The sequence below is a fragment of the Myotis nattereri genome (genome assembly GCF_964212035.1).
Source record: "Myotis nattereri genome assembly, chromosome: 4".
Taxonomy (NCBI): Eukaryota; Metazoa; Chordata; class Mammalia; order Chiroptera; family Vespertilionidae; genus Myotis; species Myotis nattereri.
In genome coordinates, this window is record NC_138079.1 from 35165892 (window position 1) to 35185500 (window position 19609).

The window sequence follows — 19609 nt, forward strand, 5'->3', positions numbered from 1 at the left end:
ACACAGTAATCGTGTCAGTACAATAAGGCCCAGTGTGCCTTTTATTTCTCAAAGGAAGAACCTAAAACCAAAGTGGAAGCCACCCAATTTCCCCCCTGAATTACAGGTGGAAGCATTCACATATTTTAAGGGGGAAATCTTCCTGCTTGTTAACGTATTTTTTTAGTTAACAAAAATAAGAGGCCATCTTATCAAAAAGTCCTTAGGTCTCAAATGTAAATGTCCACCCTTGTTGTAGTCCTTGTGATCAGAAAACATCTCCAGACTTTGGGAACATCATTTTGACTTTGGGAGGATTCTGTATTTGCGGTGAGAACAGAAGTTAATCTTTGGGAAGAAGCAATTAAAAAAAAAATCTAAAACTTCACCCAGTTATAATATTTTCTGCTAATTAACAGCCACAAATGTGATGCCATTAAATTTGAAGTCTCTTTGGTTAACTTCAAAGTTATTAACACACACGGTGCAGCTCTCCCAAATCTATTTTGGAAAAAGGAACCACACCGGCAGATCTATAATCAATGCTTCCAGGGCTTTTGTTTCTCAAAGAACCTAATCCTAATTTAAGGAGCATTTGGTCACTTTCTTTGGGTAACCAGCCCTGCTAATGCTGAGAGCTGATGGCACCAGGGTTGTCTTGGTGCCCTGGTGTGCCCTGGGAGACACTGCTCCGAAGCTGACTTGCACAGCTCAGTACTATTTTTGGAGAGTATCAGAAATGTTTTTAGCTGCAAATAACAAAACATTCAGCTAATAGCAGCTTAAATAACTAAGGATTTATTATTTGCCACTTAAAAATTTCTGTTGGTTGAGTGTCCAGATTGGTGTGGAATGGACACTGTCATCAAGGCTACTTTGGTCTTTGCTCGGCTGTCCTTAAGGTGAGGCCTCTGACCTTGAGCAAATCACAGCCCAATTTTTCCAAGATTCAGCTTCTGCAGCAGAAAAAAAAAATGGTGGTAAGCCTTCCTGTAATCGCAGGGTCGGGGAAAGGCTGAAATATGTCCTGTGGGAGAAAATGTGTACGCAGTGCCTGGGGCTTCCTAGAGCAAGGCTGATTTTTGATGCCGTGGCAGCAGCCAGGGCAGCACCTGTTTCCGCAGTGGTGAGGGAGGGAAGGTGAGAAGTAGGGAGTAGGGGAGCCTATCTATCCTGGGTTCTTCAGTCTTGGTGTTGCCAGTGCCAGCCAGCATACGTTCAGCTGATGTTACTTCAAATAGAACATTGGAAGAAATACTTTATAAAAAGTCAGATACCGTACCCTTTCACAAATAGAACCTATTATTACTAAGTAAAATATATCCTGTAGAAGCCAATTGTTTATTTTATTCTGTGACCTCTTTACAATAAATTTCACTACCATTAACGGCTTAAGTCACATTATTGATTATTTGAATATGTGTGCCATTAATCTTCCATCGCCCTCTCATACATTTTATTATGTACATTTTAAGTGTCGTCTTTTGCATTTAGATGGAGAAGAATGGTCAGGCAAAAGCAGACTTGTGGGTATTAGCTTCATACAGCACTTCAAGAGCTCCCTAGAGTTGATTTGCCTGTAAATTTCTGTGCTAAAATGGGCTTTCAGAATAGTGACTGCTGAACTACGAGGTGTCCTTAGTAAATAAAAATGATTAATCTCAGCTGAATAAATCCACTTTCACTGGTCAGATAGTCTCATCCAATTCTCTTCCCCAGCTCTATAAAAAGCCTTTTTCTTTTTTGTATTAAGGTTGTCTGTAATTTTAATGGGACCTTTGAATTATCTGATTTTTAAAAATTGGTTCATAAAAGGATATTGATTTTTTAAATTGGGGTGATTGAAATATTGTTTATGGGCAAACTGGTTTTCATTGAAACCACTGTCAAGAAAACTCATGTAAACCTGCATTAAGATACACTTAAAAGTGATTACAACTTTTTCTTTTTTTTTTAAACTCCTAATGCTGGACTCTGGATTGCTCAGTGATGTTGGTGTGGAAATACGAGGGAACTGAAAGTTAAAAGTGAAAATCGGCTGAGTAGGATTCTTTCTAGTTGCTTAATTTTATTCCCAGTCATTGATGTTTACTTCTTTCCAAGGGCATTTTCCTGGGCAATGAGAAAATTCTAAACTCAAATAAGGCTTTCGAACATTGAAGAAGTTTGCTGCTGTTCTGTTGAAGAATCTTACAGATTTATAGTGATCCTAAGAGGTGTCTCATATCCACTATATTAACTAGCTTTTTAGAAGCTTATGAACATTGTAGCTTTTATTGATCCTAGGGAATTGTACCCACGATAAGCAATAAAAGTCGATGGTAACTTTCTTCCCATATAGGGGTGTGCGGATCAATATTTTGAATTTACTGTAATTTGCTGGTAATGGATGGAAGGACTGAAGAAATTGCGGAGCCTTGTGTGGCACAGCTGTGTAGTGTTGCCTTGTTATCTGAGCTCACTGTAGGTCACAGGCTTTCCCAAGCAACAAGAAACACAGCTAAGTGGCAGGGCTGATATGCGTATTTATCAAGAGCCTTCACATGTCTCTTCTAAGGGAAAAAAGAAAATCACAAAACTTGTCCATGATGACCTTAATTTTATAGTCCTGAAGGACCTCTAAATGGGCACTGCCTTAAAGATGATTAAAATCCTAAGTATCCAGCATCTGTGTTTGACCTCCTTCTGCCCGAGGAACTTTCCTGCTGATGAGTAATGGTGTGTGAGTTCACCGAAGCCTCATTTGTTTTGAATCTTCCAGTTGCTTCACAGACTGTGCCCAGGTTCTGCCCTGAGAGAGGAGGGCGGGGCCTGGGCACTTGCTCTTTGATTCCACCCAAGCTCTCTCTATCAGAGCCCTTGCTTGTGCTCTAGGGTGTCTCTCCTACTGTGAGAGATGTCTGGGGTGCTCTCCTGTTCAAATGTAGGCCAGGAGTTTTCATGAATCTTCTCAACACCTTATGACATAAACTGTAGTGGCTTCATTTTATAATTTAGGAAACTGAGAAGTTAAGGGAAGCTTTCAAGGGCACTTTCAGCATTAGCTAAGATTAGACTATAGGTAGGTCTGAATCTAGGTTTTGTGCATGAATCACTGTGAAGTATACAATTCGCTTAAATAGGGATTTTTTTTTTTTTTTTTTTTTTTTTTTTTAGTGTAATGTTTGGTTAGTCTTGTTTAGCTTCATTTGTTGTGAAGCATTGTGGCTTCCTAATGTGATCAAAACTGGTTTCCTTAATTTCAAAAATGACATACGTTTGCTTGAAAGAAATAGTTCTTCTGTTCTTTGAGCACAAAATAAGCACAGAAAATACAATATGACTGTGAGGTAGAAGCTAACAACTTGGAGTAAATAAGTGCATTTCCCTTATTATGTAATAGGCACTCAATAAACTGGGGATGTTGTTAATATACTAGAGGCCTGATACATGAAATTTGTGCAAGAGTAGGCCTTCGCAGCCCCGGCTGCCTTGGCCTTTGCAGCCCCGGCTTCGTCCGGAAGGTCTTCCAGATGGTTGTTCCGCTGTTCGGTTGATTTGCATATTACGTTTTTATTATTATAGATGTTCTAGTTGTTATTTGGCAAACCCTGCAGGGAAACATGGAAACTTTTGACTTAGGAGGCAGATATCCCTTATAGAATACTGAGTTGGAAGGCAGTAGGTATATAAATATCTCGTAACCAAGCTTAATTTATTGACGTCCAGGGTATAACATGTTAGGAAGCATCAAAAACCACAGTAATTGACTGGAAAGGAAGCTTGTTTCGTTTGCTCATTTACTTTGGGGTTAGCTGATTATTTGACTTGTTACGCTTTTCTCCTTTAAAAGGCCTGTGTTAAAAGTAATGTATCTGCAAGGCTTTGCTCCAAGTAAAATCAGAATCTATAAAAATAATTTAAGTGTGAAATTTGCTTAGAAAGAGCTGCAAAGATCTTTTGTGTCCCTCCCTCCTGAGGGTGATTGCCAGCCAGTGTGTTATCAACTATGAATGCAGCTTGGTGCCCTTCATGAGGGGAGTCCACAGTACAAATACACCGGGTCTTACTTGGTGATGAAAAGTAATTAAACTGCCCAGCACTAAGGCTGATATGGATTCAAGGACAAGCTAAGCCATTTACCCAGCTCCGTGACCTTGTGTAAGCTGCTTAACCTGCCTCCGCCTCAGTTCCCTAAAGTGGAGATAATAGTGAAGATTCAATAAGATAATGTATGTTACTCCGCTGGAAATGCTGGGCACTGCTGTTCAGCACACGAAGGCAGATGCATTTAGTAAAGAAAAACAGTTTCCACCATTTGTGTAAAAATTTAAAGTGGGAAAGGGGTTTGGTGTTTAACTTCCATGCAAGAAAGACCTGGAATGGCAACCTTTGCTTTTATCTTAATTTTGCAACTTGCTCTCATGTTCCTGACCATCACTGAGCTAACTTGAGTGGTTTCTGCCATCCCCTCATTTACATTCAGATTGCCATTATTTAACTTCTGGGAGGCCCCCAGTGCGCGAGGACGTCCCCTTTTCCCTAATCTCTGCATGGCGCACCTTGTCTTTAGCTCCAGAAGTTAAGCATTCCTGCTCTTCTCCTGCAGGTTCTGTGCACACGTTTGTCTCTTGAATTTGCCCCTCACCACCCTCCCCACTGCCTCTTTCTTTGGTCTTGGCACTTGGTCCTGAATCCTGGACAGTGGAATAAGCCCCTAATTCCTTTCCCATTTGTTCCCAGTGAGCCCTTTGGCACCCTGATGCCAGAGTGATCCCCTTGAACGTGCTGATTCGGCCATGTTCTCTCCTGTTTAAAGTGTCCCATGAGTTCCCCTTGTCCATAGGACAAAGGCAGACCCTTTCAAAAACCTTCTATGACTTGGCCCTGTCCCTGCATCCATACTCACGTCCTGGTGGTGGTTACTTTCCCCTCCTGTCCCAGCCATTCCAGTCTTCCCAGGAGCTGTGTACAGTTTCACTCCACCCGACCTTGCCACATCTGTGCCCACTTCTGGGATGCCCCTCTCCTCGCCCACACCTGAGGCTGCCTAGCCAGCTCCCAGACGACGCTTAATAAAGCCGAGGCTCAAGTATTGTGTCACCTGGGAAGATTTGAATCCCAAGGAACAGAAAACACAAGTTAAACTACTTTAAACAATAAAGGAACTTGATTGGCTGGTGTAACTGAGAAATCCAGGTAATTGGCAAGGCTCGAACCATTGTCTCAAAGATAGCACCCAACACCCAGTTTCTGTCTGTTTCTTTTATGCCACCTTTCATGTCTGTCAAATAGTGGCCATTAGATTCCTAGGGTGAATGATGCCCCTTCTTTCCTGCTAGTTCTCTTGGAAAAAGAAAGGGAGTTCTTTCCCGGGAATCCCCAGCAAACATTGTTTTGCATCTTGTTTTCCCAGACTGAATCTCCGACCGTCTTTGAACCAATTGCTTTGTCCAAGCATGAGTGTTGCCATTAGCTTAATTTAACCTGCGCTTACTCTTGAGGTTGAGCATAATGTCAGTTCCGCCGATTTTGTCATCATGAATAATGGGGACCATCACTGGGCGAGAATCAGTCCTGACCCTCCGCCCTTCATACTCCTGCGTACTTTTAAAAGACCTCTGTTCCAGGCCTTTCCACACTACACTAGTATTTTATAGCGAGTATAGTCCTTTATCCCCAGTGCCTCTAATGTTTACCTGATGCTAAATTTTTAACCCATATTTCAAATATATATGCACAAACTTTGGTTTATGACTGTGACCGATACCAAATGTCTGATCTGACTAGGTATTTGTTAGTGGCCTTATCATGACATTAGGAAAGTAACACAAGGACACACACACCGAGTACCACAGGGACCTGGGCAGTAAATGCCTTGACGCTGCTCACTTAGATTGAGTGGTACAGACCTTATCAGCATGTGGTCCCCACGTATCAGGGCAGCCGCACTCCTCGCTCTGCCTGCAATTGCTTCGCCTGCCTGGTATTTGCAGCTCCTGTTCACAAGGTCTTGGCCACAGCACAGTCATTCCTCTCACTTTATTACCATCACATCTGATTCCAATTTGCTACCAAATTGAGTTTCCAGTCCCGAGCCTGACATTCAAGCCGTCAGGTGGATTAGCTCCTCCGGCTCGGTTAGCTTGGAAGCGTCAGGTCAGCTGACAGCGGCCTATTGAATGTCCTTGCGCCTCATCTCTGAGCCCGGGCTGCTGTCCTGCAGAGCCGCAGTGCTGGGCTGCACACTGTAACCTTTCTTCTTGTTTAGAACTCATAATTCTAGACGAACTCGAAAGACTGATTAAAAACAGAGCTGGTGTTTATCCCCTATCTTGCTGTTTCAGCATTTCCCCCCCTACCCAGAGCAGAGCAGCCAGTGGATGGTGGAGTCATTTGGTGAAATATGATTGATCCAACTCTTTGGGATCACTCATTATGCCTTTTCCCTTTTACAGTGATCTATTTGCATATAAAGTTGAAGTGACGTCTGACATTTTCTTTCTGTTATTAATGCTAACATCTCAGGTACCCTTCCTTTTCTTTAATCTGCTGAATCCAGTAAGAGTCAACTTACTGCACAGAGTAGTGTTTCTTTATTGGACCCCTTGGCGTCTTGCTGTGCAGTGGGTCTCAAAGTCCTTTCTACAAGGAACAGTCCGGTGAACAAGTACTTCTAGGAAGGTCTCTCATTTCTTTTTAAAATCTGAATACAAAACTAATTTCTCAGGGCTTGTCAGAGCCAAAATGCACAAATAGAAAGTTACTCATTGGTTTTGCATTTCCATTGCAGTTCTGAAGGAAAACTGTCATAGTCAGAGGCTTTAGTCAGTGAAGGTATATTTACGTTTCAGAATCAGGGAGCCAAGTTCAGCAAACACTATAATTTCATGGAGCTAATCAAGGCTTAAGCAATAAAGCAAAACAAAACAGCAACAAAAGCATTTCACCACTGACCCCTACAGACCTTGAAAGAAAGTTTGCTATTGGAAGAAGGAAAAGGATACCCTGTTCCTAAAATTGTTGATTGTTTCCTCTTGCAATTAAACAGTGATGTGATTATTATAACCCTGTATCAAAATACATTTGCCACTTAATCGGTCCGGCATCATATCTACAGCAGTTGTCCTCCCCTCCAGCCTGCGACACTCAGGCCACGTTCTGTGGAGCGAACTGCATTGTCTGGAAGTGAGATCGCAGGCCGCTGTCCTGGTAGGCACTGAAGGAGCCCATAAACATAGGGAACAGGAAAGGTGAGTTTGAAGCTGAGGGGAAAACACTTTTGAAAAGATAATGCTTGAGCTCCTGCAAGGCAAAGACATAAACTGTAGTTACGGGAATGGAAAACCAAATTCGCCGAGCCTTTACCGTTTACAGTGTGTCCTTTGTGAATTTAAATAGTCCAGTAACTCATTGCTTCCTATTCTTTAATTATTGTCATCAGGGAATCCTTCTTGAGTCCCGTGGATTTAAAAACCTCATTAATGGGCGGAGGTACTCCTGTGTCCCTTTGTGTTTGTTTGCTTGTTGTTGTTTTCCCACAGCCCCTCTGTAGTTAGGTTCAGAATGGTCTTAATTAGAGATAAGTGTGAGAGCACCTTTTAAAGCTAGAAAGTGCTCTATCGATTGGTGTTGCTGTCTAATTACCTTTTCAGAGGTTCATTAACCTACTTCAAATATCCCAAGTCATAATTCACATTCATTTAAAAAATAACACCAGAAAGAAGTCTTTTGATTTATTTTTGAAAATAAAGTGTAATTTGGGTATGCACAATGTTTTGACATGAGTCTGTTTCTGTTGGGGACAACTTGTCTGACTTAACTGTTCTTTTCATTTCACAAGAGTAGCCCTTTGCAGCCCCCGCTGCCTGGGCCGGCCCTCACTGCCCCGGCTTCGGGCTTCATCAGGAATGTCGTCAGGACGGTCGTTCCAACTGTTTGGCTGTTCAGTTGATTTGCATATTACGCTTTTATTATTATAGATAATCCCACAAGACTTTTCCTCCTTATGTCTGTTTCTTCTTTGGATAAGGCCTTTGGTTCATCAGATTTGTCTTATGCTCAATTATAGGGCCAGGTAACTCAACTCAGTATTTTACTGTCATTGCTTTGGGAGGAGTGGTGTCTCCTGCTCTGGAATTTAGGTAAACAGTGTTTGTATCTTGAACACAATAGATAAAAAGAACAATATAAGGAGGGATCCAGCATAAAATTATGACATTAAAATTTCTTATGTATAGCAAATGTCAAATTACGCATAAGGAAGGACAATACATTTCTTATTATCATTTCCTGTCCCAGTGGTCTGAGGGAATGTAGCTTCTCATATATATCTTTGTGTGTTTTTTCTGTTGCAGAAGGAGCTAAGTCTTCCCAGGAGAGGAAGTTTGTAAGTAGCACGATTCTGTTCCTTTTTTGGGGGGTGTTGGGGGTGGGGGAGGTACAGTTTATAAAGTGATTATTCTCTGACTTGTTAGATTTTCAGGGGCAAATGGAAAATAAATGATAATCAACCAAATTAGGAAAACCAAAAAGTGCGTTTCTTTATAAATGTTCAATATTAGTGATTTCAAAGTAACTTGAAAGTTTTCAGGTTGTTTTTAATTTCCTTACTGGCATTGTAAACCAAAATGCATATTTATTCCTAGAAGAATCTTAATTTAAATTATAAAATTCTATGTAAACAAGCAAAAACATTATTTGGTCTGCAGATGGTATAAATTGGTCTGAATCAAGAATTATGATCTGGAAATCTCTGATTGTTCTTTATACTATGGATTTCATGCAGAGTAAATAATGCAGTTTATATTTGAATTAAGGAAGACTTTGAATGAACTGAGCTCTCTACTGTTAGATCTAGGTCTTAATGAACTGATCCTTGTAAGGCTTTTGTATTTAAAATAGCAGATTTATAACTCTTGACCTGATTTCTTCATAGTGGTTTTCAACCTTTTTTTTTGCATACATCTTCCTTTTAGCCTTTAATAGCTCACACTTCTTTTTTTCTGTTTCTGAATTAGTATGTTTTCTACAAACTATTAAAGTAATGTTAATTAGCAAATTACATTCCCCATATCTGTTTAAGGGCCAAATCTCTTTTAATATTTGTGTAAGTCTCAATTCTGTTAATGTTAACATGAGTTGATAGGGGGAATATAAAGAAAATATTAAATGTCTCTACTTGAGAGTATGAATCTTTAATAAAAAATTAAAAATGATGGCCTAGATTTGTTTGGAGTCTATGCTGTGACTACTCAATAAAAGAAAGTTAGAATTACACTTAAGCCATTTAAAATCCCCTTCCTAATAAAAATCAGTGATCAGTCAGAATATGGGAATAAAGCACGGTACATATCTCAACAGAAATCTACACTTTTTATTATTAGAGAAATTAATACTTCTAAGTGAAGCAAACCAAAAATAAGCATGTTATTTTGAGTTTTCAATTAAATCCAAATATCCTCCAAAGAATTAATGATGTATGATATAGATGTTCTGGGACTTACCGTCACTCAGCATTTTCTGTGACCATCAGACAGATGCCAGTAATTACTCTTCTCATGCAAGGTTCTTTTATGACTTTGAGAAAACAAAATACTTTTAAAAATAAATGCTACAGTGGTTTAAATACAAATCGAATGAAGAAGGGCACAAGTGTGTCTTTTTAAAAAAATATATTTTATTGATTTTTTACAGAGAGGAAGGGAGAGGGATAGAAAGTTAGAAACATCGATGAGAGAGAAACATCGATCAGCTGCCTCCTGCACACCCCCTATTGGAAATGTGCCCGCAACCAAGGTACTTGCCCTTGACTGGAATCGAACCTGGGACCCTTCTATCTGCAGGCCGATGCTCTATCCACTGAGCCAAACCAGTTAGGGCAAGTGTGTCTTTATTAGGTATTGATGCTTGTCAACATAATGGTACCTGATTATTAAACCTGCTACCACTTTCTCAGTTTATTTACTGCATAAATGCTTTCAGATCTCTTAGCACCTTCTCCCAGAAAGAATAGGGATTTGATCCCAATGTGCTGTGGAATCTTCTTTCTATGGGAACAGTGAGCAGTGGCATGGTGTGCTGTATTCCTCATTGCCTCTGATTACACAGAGATGGGACTGAACCTGTCGGGGTGTGCACCTTCAGACAGCCTGCGCTCTCCCAAAGGGCTTTTGTTGTATCTGCCACTTCTGATTTGTATGTTTTGAAAGATAATATTTAAAAAAATGCATTTACATCATTGAGACACATGAAAACATGATTTTAAGTAAGCTTGAAGATAATTTTATGTCTAGAATCATAGGAACATAATATTTAGATATATATTGTTTTTATAAATAAAAGACAGAAAATAGGCTTTTTAAATTACGAATCCTATATAATAAAGCCTAATTGCAAATTGACCAAACAGCAGAATGACTGGTCACTGTGATGCACACTGACCACCAGGGGGCAGACGCTCAATACCGGAGCTGCCCCCTGGTGGTCAGTGCGCTCCCACAGCGGGAGAAGGGGGGAGCACTGCTCAGTCAGAAGCCAGAGTCACAGCTGGCGAGTGCAGTGGCAGTGGCAGGAGCCTCTCCTGACTCCGCTGCAGGCGGGCAGTAAGGAGCAAGGGGTCCCAGACTGCAAGAGCCCCGGATTGTGAGAGGGATGTCTGACTGCCGGCAGGCGGACATCCCCCGATGGGTCCCAGACTGTGAGAGAGTGCAGGCCAGGCTGAGGGAAACCCCCCTCCCCCAATGCACAAATTTTGTGCACCGGCCCTCTAGTTTAAAAAAAACAAACCATATTCTGTTTAAGAAAAAAGAAATTTAGATCCTCATTAGTTTGTAATTTATTATCATTTTCTCAAAAACTATCTGAAGTCTGCACTGATTCATATATGACTTAAAAGGTTGCAAAGGCAATGACTCTGAACTTTTTTTTTTTTTTTTTTTTTTTATGGTGCAAAGGGCAACAGACCAGAGAAGTCAAGGGAATTAACTTTCTGGATGAGATGTTACTAAATAATCAAGTGATCCCAGATCAATCTTCCAGAGACTTTTCCAGCCCATTACCAACTTCAAGGCTGCAGATTCCATCTCTGTTCTGGCCCCTGGGGTAGCTGGATTTGCATTCGTCCTCTTCTTCCTTTCAAAGAGGAATTTAGCCATTTGCCAAGGCTCTTAATCCCAGATTCTTCCAGCACTTTTCCTCTTTTTCAGTGGAACTGAAGTTGCCATACTCTTTGCTAGCCTGCCTCTCAAAAGCTATGCATTCTTTAAGTAGATCATGATATAGTTATATAATGAAATACTATACAGCAGGCAGAATGAATGATCTAGAGCAGTGGTTCTCAACCTTGGCTGCACATTAAAATCACCTGGGAGTTTTTTTAAAATCCTGATTTCTGGGCCTCATCCTCCAGAAATTCTGTTTCTTTGTTACTAATGTTGTGGCCCCACCCCATAACAAAGAAATGGAATTTCCAGAGGATGAGGCCCAGAAATCAGGATTTTAAAAAGATTCCCAGGTGATTCTAATGTGCAGCCAAGGTTGAGAACCACTGCTCTAGAGTATATGTATCAATGAATGTAACTATCAAAAACAGAATGCTGAGCAGAGTTAAAAGCACATTCGAGGTATAAGATAGTATTTTCATTGTAAAATTTAAACATATGCAAAGCAAGATAGACTGTTATTTCTGGATACAAACACCTACAGTCAAAGTCTAAAAACATTTATGGGAAGCATTTTTACAATACAGCTTACTTATCAGTGCAGGGAGTGAAAGAAATGGAATTTGAGAAAGCCCTACAGAAAGTTTCATGTGTATCATTAATGTGGTGGTGTGTTCGTGGGTGTTTGTAATCTTCCCTCTACATTTTGATATTCTTGGAGTATGTTATTTAAAATTTTCAGTAATTATATGCAGGTGGAATTCTAACTGCTTTACCCAAATACTTATGGAGACTTAAAGATAATTTGGAGAAAAATTTTGCAGTGATTAGAATAGCTGCTGTGGCCGTACCTGTTGGTTAATGCCAAAATCCTAGGGAGAGTTATGATGATAAATTTTGGTACTTGAAATACTTTATGGTAGACTGACTAACCTAGAAGTTGAAGGGGTAAGGCAAATGAGATGATGGCATATATAATGTACAGGTGACATTTCACTGCAGACCTAGATTTGTTGTTTTGATTTAGTCTTTTAAGAGAAATGACTCTAATAATTCTTTGTTTTCCACAAGCAGGCCTGCAGGGTAAGGTACACAGTGTAGATGTTTGTAGATCGTTTCCAGGTCTGTCTCCCCTTGCTAGACTGTGAGCTTCCCAGCCCATTGAATCACCTGCTTTTTCACTCTAGTTTAGTGATGGTGAACCTTTTGAGCTCGGTGTGTCAGCATTTTGAAAAACCCTAACTTACCTCTGGTGCCGTGTCACATATAGAAATTTTTTGATATTTGCAACCATAGTAAAACAAAGACTTATATTTTCGATATTTATTTTATATATTTAAATGCCATTTAACAAAGAAAAATCAGCCAAAAAAATGAGTTCGCGTGTCACCTCTGACACACGTGTCAACAGGTTTGCCATCACTGCTCTAGTTCTTCACAGTATCCGCTACCTGAGGGCCAGGAGCTGCAAGCTCAGTCCTTCTTGATTTAAATTCAGTGTGCAACACATAGGCCCTCCTGACATTCTTTTGATTTTTCTCATAACGCACATCTAAACTGTCCATATTTATGAAGGTGCCAGTAGAGCTGTGGGCCTGTCTCATATTTAGAACATGGGTCCTGAAAGGATGTTTCTAAGTGGGAAAACTCTCTGGGAGGTGTTTTCAGGCAGGGAAAGTGGAAATAGGCTAAAAGCCTAAGGTGTGAGTTAATGGATGGTTCAGGGGCAAAACTGTTGTGTTCCTGGCAGCTACCCTTCATTTACAAAGGACCCCTTTGTGTTTGTTAATTGCCCAAGTCAACAGCTCTCCAAGATACAGAGAGCTTCACTTTTCATGGCATTCCCTGGAGAGAGGAGCAGGAATGGCTGGGCCGGCTCCCTTGCCTCCTCCAATCTTGTTTTGTAATGGACTTTCAGATTTCCCTACACAGAGAAGGAAACTTGCTCTGTCTATTCTCAGCAAGTAAATTCTCCTTCCTACTTAAACTAGCCTTTCTTCTCCACCTTTCCATCGTGAGCACTGTTTCATGGAGCCCCTCAGGGCTGGATTCATGCAACTCTCTGCAATTATCTATTCTAGTAGAAATGGTGGCTGACACTTGGCCAGTTTCTTGACTGGGTGGGTTTTGGCCATATCCAGTTGACAGGGGTGTCCAGTAGCAGAGACCCAGAGAGAAGCAGCCCCTAGGTGCTCAGAAGCCCTGGAAAAGTGTGTTCTGCCTGCTGAGGAATTGCTGGGAGTATTGCAGTTACTAGAATGCAGCTTAGCAATCCTTTTTGGCTTAGTTTAATTTATTGCTGCAGCCACAGTACTAGCATCTAGTAACTCTCGCTCTCTCTCTCTATGGATTTGTGCTCCTTCTTCGTCACCCTTCCCTTTCATCATGGTTCTGGAAGTGGCAGGGCTCTTGCAGGGCTGGCCATGGAATCGGTAGTGCAGGTGTGTACTGTCGTACTCTATTTCCAGGTCTGCGAGGACATTCGCCTCCCTCTCCACAACAAAGTCAGGCGTCTGAAACACACCTACCACAGTGCTGGACGTCCCAGGACTAGAAACCCATTCACTTGCATCTCAGTGTCTCACTGGAGTGCATGTACCTTGGGGCGGGGTGTCTGTGAGCTGCGTTTAGCACAGCGGAAGACCATTCATTAAAGGATGACTACAGAGGGACAGGTGACTGAGAGGGGAGCAGCTGTCGGGAACCTTTTTGCCACATGTAAGTGAAGAAATGTATGAAAGGGTGAGGGACTTCTTTCAGTTCTTTCTGATTTTGTCTTTCTTGGGCAGGGGCAGGACAGGGTGTCCAAGTATGGGGTGGAAAATGAGAGTGAGCAGAAGGAGAGGGTTTTGTCACAGTGGATAGGACCGCAGAGGCAAAGGACCTGATTGCTCCTAGAAACTTCTGGGTGAGCTGGGCCTGCTGGCCTGAGGAGATAGTTTGTCTCATATTGATGTATTGAAAGGAGTAATGGACATATTTAGGTTTGTGTACTTTTTAAAAAGAAGACATTCAGGCCGATTGTGTTTCAGCCAGAATATACTGCCTGGACGGACCCTTTGGGAAAGTAGTTTGAATAAAATGAGGCTATTCCAGAATACAAGGAGAGGAAATCACCTTGGCTTTACAACTGAGTTGAGTTAGATTTATCAGATTTTCAGCAAGGTGAAGGCAACATTTCCTGAAAGAGAGGGAAAGAGCTTAATTCAAATAAAATAAAGAACATGTAAACCATATTTGGATGAGTTTTAAAATAAATTTAGTTTTCTTCATTGCACTTTCTTCTCTCCCATCCCCACAAATATTGAAGCAAGAATTTCAAAATATCTAATGTTGAAGCCAAATGGAAGTCCAATGTCGTTTTGAATGTTAGAAACCCAGAAACAAAAGAAAAACATGGAGTGTTGCATCTGAATTAGCATTTAAAGTGGCATATTTATATAAAGAGAGCACGGTGTAATATATCCTGGGAGTAAAGAGAGGATTTCAGACTGTGAAGGAATGTCAATTGCATTTATATATTCATCGAATAGGCAGTTGGGTATTTGTATGTTTTGGCAGCATCCCTCATCACGCCTGCGTTCGTCTTCTGTGAAGTGGGTAGGAGAGCGGACCTGGGAGATAGAAACAGTGTAGGATTGATCATCTTCCCTTTGACAAGTGTAGGAAGACCTTAGCTTTGCTTCGGGAGCTTTATCAGAATATGTGCTTTGCAAACACACTTGGGAATGCACAGCAGGATCTGTGTGTGTGTGTTTGTTTGGGTGGAGGCAGGGGAAGCCGGAGGCTTGTGATTCTCAAGGTGAATCCAAAATGTCACCCCAATTAAGAACTATTGTTCTTAGGCGAGCTTTAGGGTGTAACAAAGGCACGAGGGGAAGTTTTCTATTTCATATTTACTAGAATAACTTTTAGCAAACCTGAGTCAGATGGGAATTAGGAAAAGTTTTTAGTGAGCACTCCTTTTCAGCAAGGCATGGACAGGTGCCACTGAAGCAGGCAGATGTCTGTGTTTTCTCACTGGTGCCACCTCCCAGGTCTGCTACTCCATGGGCATTTCAGAGCATGAACGCAGTAGCCACACTACCTGGGTTCCAACCATCTATCTGTCATTGAGCCAGCCGTGTGACCTTCAGAAAGTTATTTCACCTCTATGCGTTTTTAGTATTTCCCTCTGTAAAATGGGAATACTGTTCTCTTCTGGAGTGTTTTGAAGATTGTTAATCTGTTAATATTTATAAAGTGTTTATAACAGTGTTCGGCATGCATTATTTTATTAATAAATAAAACATATTGCAAGTGTTTTATTAAATAAATAAAATACATTGGGAATGAAGCTTTCCCCCAATCACTTATTTTTGTCCTGTAGAGTTAGACCACAATATAGGCTATATATATAGATTGACTTTTTACAGAGAGGAAGGGAGAGGGATAGAGAGTTAGAAACATCGATGAGAGAGAAACATCAATCAGCTGCCTCCTGCACGCCCCCTACTGGGGATGTGCACACAGCGAAGGTACAAGCCCTTGACTGGAACTGAACCTGGGACCCTTGAGTCCGCAGGCTGATGCTCTATCCACTGAGCCAAACCGGTTAGGGCTGAGGAAGTTCCTTTAAAGCCAGATCATCTGGGCCGCATTTCCTGATGGGCTGTTTACAAATCTTCTGTCGGTGAAGGTGTGTTGAAGAGGTCAGTTGACCCCATATTTGTGGGAATCCACATTTACCCATGAAGGTCCACCTTGGTTACAAGTTTCCTCGGTGCCCTGTGGGGACAGACCCCCGGTGTTCTGTCCTGCATCATCAGGCTGTGAAGGAACAGGCTGTGCTAGCGGCCCCTCCTCCAGGGCAATTCATCCTGTCTACCTGCCCATCCTCAGCACGAAGACAGGTCACTTCTTGACACTGTGCGTTGGGACAGACAGGCTTTGAGGAAAGTGAAGTAGGATGTTATAGATGTCCATGTGGAGACTTTTAATCCTAAGATGGCAAAGCTGGAAGAAACCTTAACAGAAATCTGATGAGAATACTTCTGTTTGGTAAGTGAGGGACCAGCGCCGAGGATTCGGAATTCGCTTGTGCTCAGAGAGCTCCTTGGCTATGAGCTGGGACTAGGATTTGGGGTTCCTACCCACCAGGAACTGGGAAGCACCCTTTGCTTCTTAAGGGCAAGTCTATTTTGTTAGAAGTAAGAGAACATCCGCAAGGATGTGGCTGCATTTTGTACTGTAAGATGTGAGTTTTAGCACTGACATCCACAGCGTGGACCAAATAAAGGGGGCACTTCACAGACATGCTTGACTTCACCCGCTTGTCACGATTTCTTTGAACATTTTACAAAGCATGGCCTCAACCTCTTCTTAAGAGTTTACTCTTAAAACTGCAACCAAAGGGAAGACCTCAGAGTCTCACACCAGCACCACCAGGATGCTGTTTGCTCAGACAAATAAGAGACGTGTGACAGTCACACTGGTGGGATGTGGCATTCCCAGCTGCAGGAACTGGCAGTCCCCAAATGGGTGCATACCTAATGAGACATTTGAGCTGGGCAGCTGCATTCTGTATTGTTCTCTGTGCCCCATTGTGCTGCCTGGGCCTCTGGCTAACTGTGGGGAGGTGGGTGGTACCTGGAAGAGCTCATTGTGTCTTGGAGTTTCTCCTTACCCTCTCTGCCCTTTTGACTCCGGACAGTTCAGCTCCCTGCTCTTTGCTCTTGCTGGCAGCCCACTGTCGGACCTGACCAGCCGGGTCAAGTTATTTCAGGGTTTCCTTCTCTGCTTTCTGCACAGAATTCCCTCTGGGAATTCGGGAGGGACATTTCTTTCACCTGAATTCACATGCATTGTCTTTACCATGTTGTTCAGTAAAGTCACCACTTCCGGAATGAGGTTGAGGACTTCTCCGTGCAGGTGTGGGAACCTAAGACATGCACATAGCACACGCCGACAATGCACACTCCTCTTCCCAGGGGCCTTCTGGTACAGCTTCACCTCCTACATCACCCAGGTAAATTTTGACCAAAGGACTTGTAGGCAGATAACTCTCTAAGCACAATTGCAGGAGAGAGAAAGACGTTTTATTTAGCATATTCTCTGAATTTTATTTGCAAGTGAACATGGGTGGCATCCATTCGACCAAGCACAGAAGGATAAATTTTACTGTTTTAAGAATGAAAATCCTAAGAAGAAAATCAAATATGCATATTCTATTCCAGGAAAAATTTTTAAATGCCTTTATTCTAGGAATATAAATTTTTCTTTCAAGAACTACTTGTAGATGTAGTAGATGCTTATGTGAAGGTGTTCTTACCCTGTTGGAAAATATTCACTTGGCATATGCTTTGAGCTCTTCATGGTGCAGGAAAAATGATTTTTGACTTCCGTGGTGCCATAGAGACCAACAGGATTAACCTTATGGTGACACTAGCACTGAATGCCGGACTCTCACTAAACCCTGATTTTCCAGTGCAGTCTTTATTGTCATCGGTGGTGGTGGGACGTGCTTTTACTTAGGAGGTTAGCTTAAGACAGAGGTTATCTTTTGGATTTCTTTTGATTTTTCAAAAGCTGAGGGCGGTATTTGCTTTGAGGAGTTGGCACCTCATGACATCCTCCTGTAGCTGCTGTGGAACAAATGATGTTTACTGCGGGGGCAGTGGGGACCTTGGCGCTGGCAGGAGGAGAAGGGAGGGAGCGTGCTGCTCCTCTCCTCCGCTCTCCTTGGCCTCGCTGCAGAGGCACTGAACAGCATTTGCTCTGCATGGGGCACATGAGCGAGTTCACCAGGGGTTTTGTGTTGCAGGGTAAAAAGCATCATGTTTAGAAACTTAACAAATCAAGTATCAATTATCTGGGAGAATAAGCAGAAGGTTCTTTACGTCTAGGGCACATTAGTTTAAACTGCTAAAACCAGTCCTTGTGGATTAAAGAAGCACTTGGAAGCAATGGAGTATATTTTACAAATGCACTTGACATTGTATACTGAAATGAAATGAATAGATCTGTGCACGGGTTCCACGTCTTAGGGGAACAGTGGTGGCTTTCCTAGGTGGGATTCCAAGGTATTACCAATTTGTATGTAAATGCACTTGCTCTGGATAGAGTCACAGGAAAAGCTATTGTCATCAAACATCTGGTTAAAAGCATGGTACTTAATTATTATCTTTGAGGGTTCAGGCCACTTGGCTCTATTCTAATTTCTTCCCCCCCAGAAAGCTGTTGGTCAGACAGTATCTTTAAGATCACAGTAGGATGGTGATGGCGATGTTTGTCTTGGGAAACAGTTAAAGGGGAAATTAAAGCAAAGATCATTTAAATTGATACTTAACTGCCCAACATGCACCTTTTATCTACTATTTAACATCGCCTAGGCTGAGTACCCAAGAATTGTGAATTCTATGTGTCATAAACCCCAGCAGATTTTAAAACAACAAAACAAACAAAAAAGTGCATCATGAAATTCCACGTAGCATGAGCCAATTTCAGCTGTCCCAGGAGCGGCAGAACCCTGCATGGTCTAGTAGTTAATGTTCCCCAGCAGCTAACAATGCTTCCCACACCGCACCCCCCTCCCACGCTCCCCCTTTTTTAAATAGCGGTATTGAAGCGTAATTGACTACAATAAACTGCACCCAGAGTACAAGTTTATAAATAGATGTATGTATATATCTGAAACTACCATCACAACCAAGGTAGTGGAGTACCCACCTTCCCCAGAAGTTTCCTCTTACCAGTTTATAATCGCTCCTTCCACCCTCACATGCCCAGTCAGTTACTAATACTTTCCATACCTAAAGATCAGTTTGCATTTTCTAAAATTTTAAATAAATGAAAGAGTACTGTTTGCACGTTTTTATGGTCTGGTTTATTTTATTCAGCACAATCATTTTGAAATTATGTTTGTATTGCTAAGTAATATCCTATTAAGTGGGTACAGCATCGTTGGATTATCCATTTACTTGCTGATGGACATTTGAGTGGCTTATAGGTTTTGGCTGTTATAAATAAGCTACTATTCATTGGTGGATTTCCTCTCAGCCTGTGGCTTTTATTTTCAGTCTCTTTATAGCATTTATTGAAAAGCAAAGTTTTAAATTTTGATGAAGTCTAATTTATCTCCTGAGTTTTTTCCTCAGAAGATTTCTAGTTTTCAACTTTACATTTAGGTCTGTGATTCATTCTGAGTTAATGTTGTATACAGGGTGAAGTATGGCTTGAAGGTCATGTTCTTAAGTATAGTACATATTTGTTCCAACGTCATTTGTGGGACAGACTGTCCTTTCTCCACTGCGTCACTTTGTACCTTGTTGAAAATAACTGTCCATATATTTGTGTGTTTAGTTACAGACTTTCTTTTCTGTTCCATTGGCCTATTTGTCTTCATAGCAACACCACACTATTTTATTTTTATAGCCTTATAAGGACTTTAGATAGCAGATATTGTTAGTTCTTCAACTTTGTTCATTTTTTTTAAGGTTTTTTTTTTTGCT

The 19609-nt window shown here is 41.4% G+C and overlaps 1 protein-coding gene across 1 annotated transcript in view; it reads left to right on the plus strand.

Moving 5' to 3' along the window:
• The window catches only part of MAST4 (microtubule associated serine/threonine kinase family member 4), a gene marked incomplete at its 5' end in the record, with an annotated part of 512560 nt that overhangs the window by 255771 nt on the left and 237180 nt on the right, over positions 1–19609 (plus strand). The window contains 1 exon segment of the mRNA XM_081090007.1: positions 8316–8347. Within this exon segment, the coding sequence (XP_080946133.1) occupies positions 8316–8347 (32 nt within the window).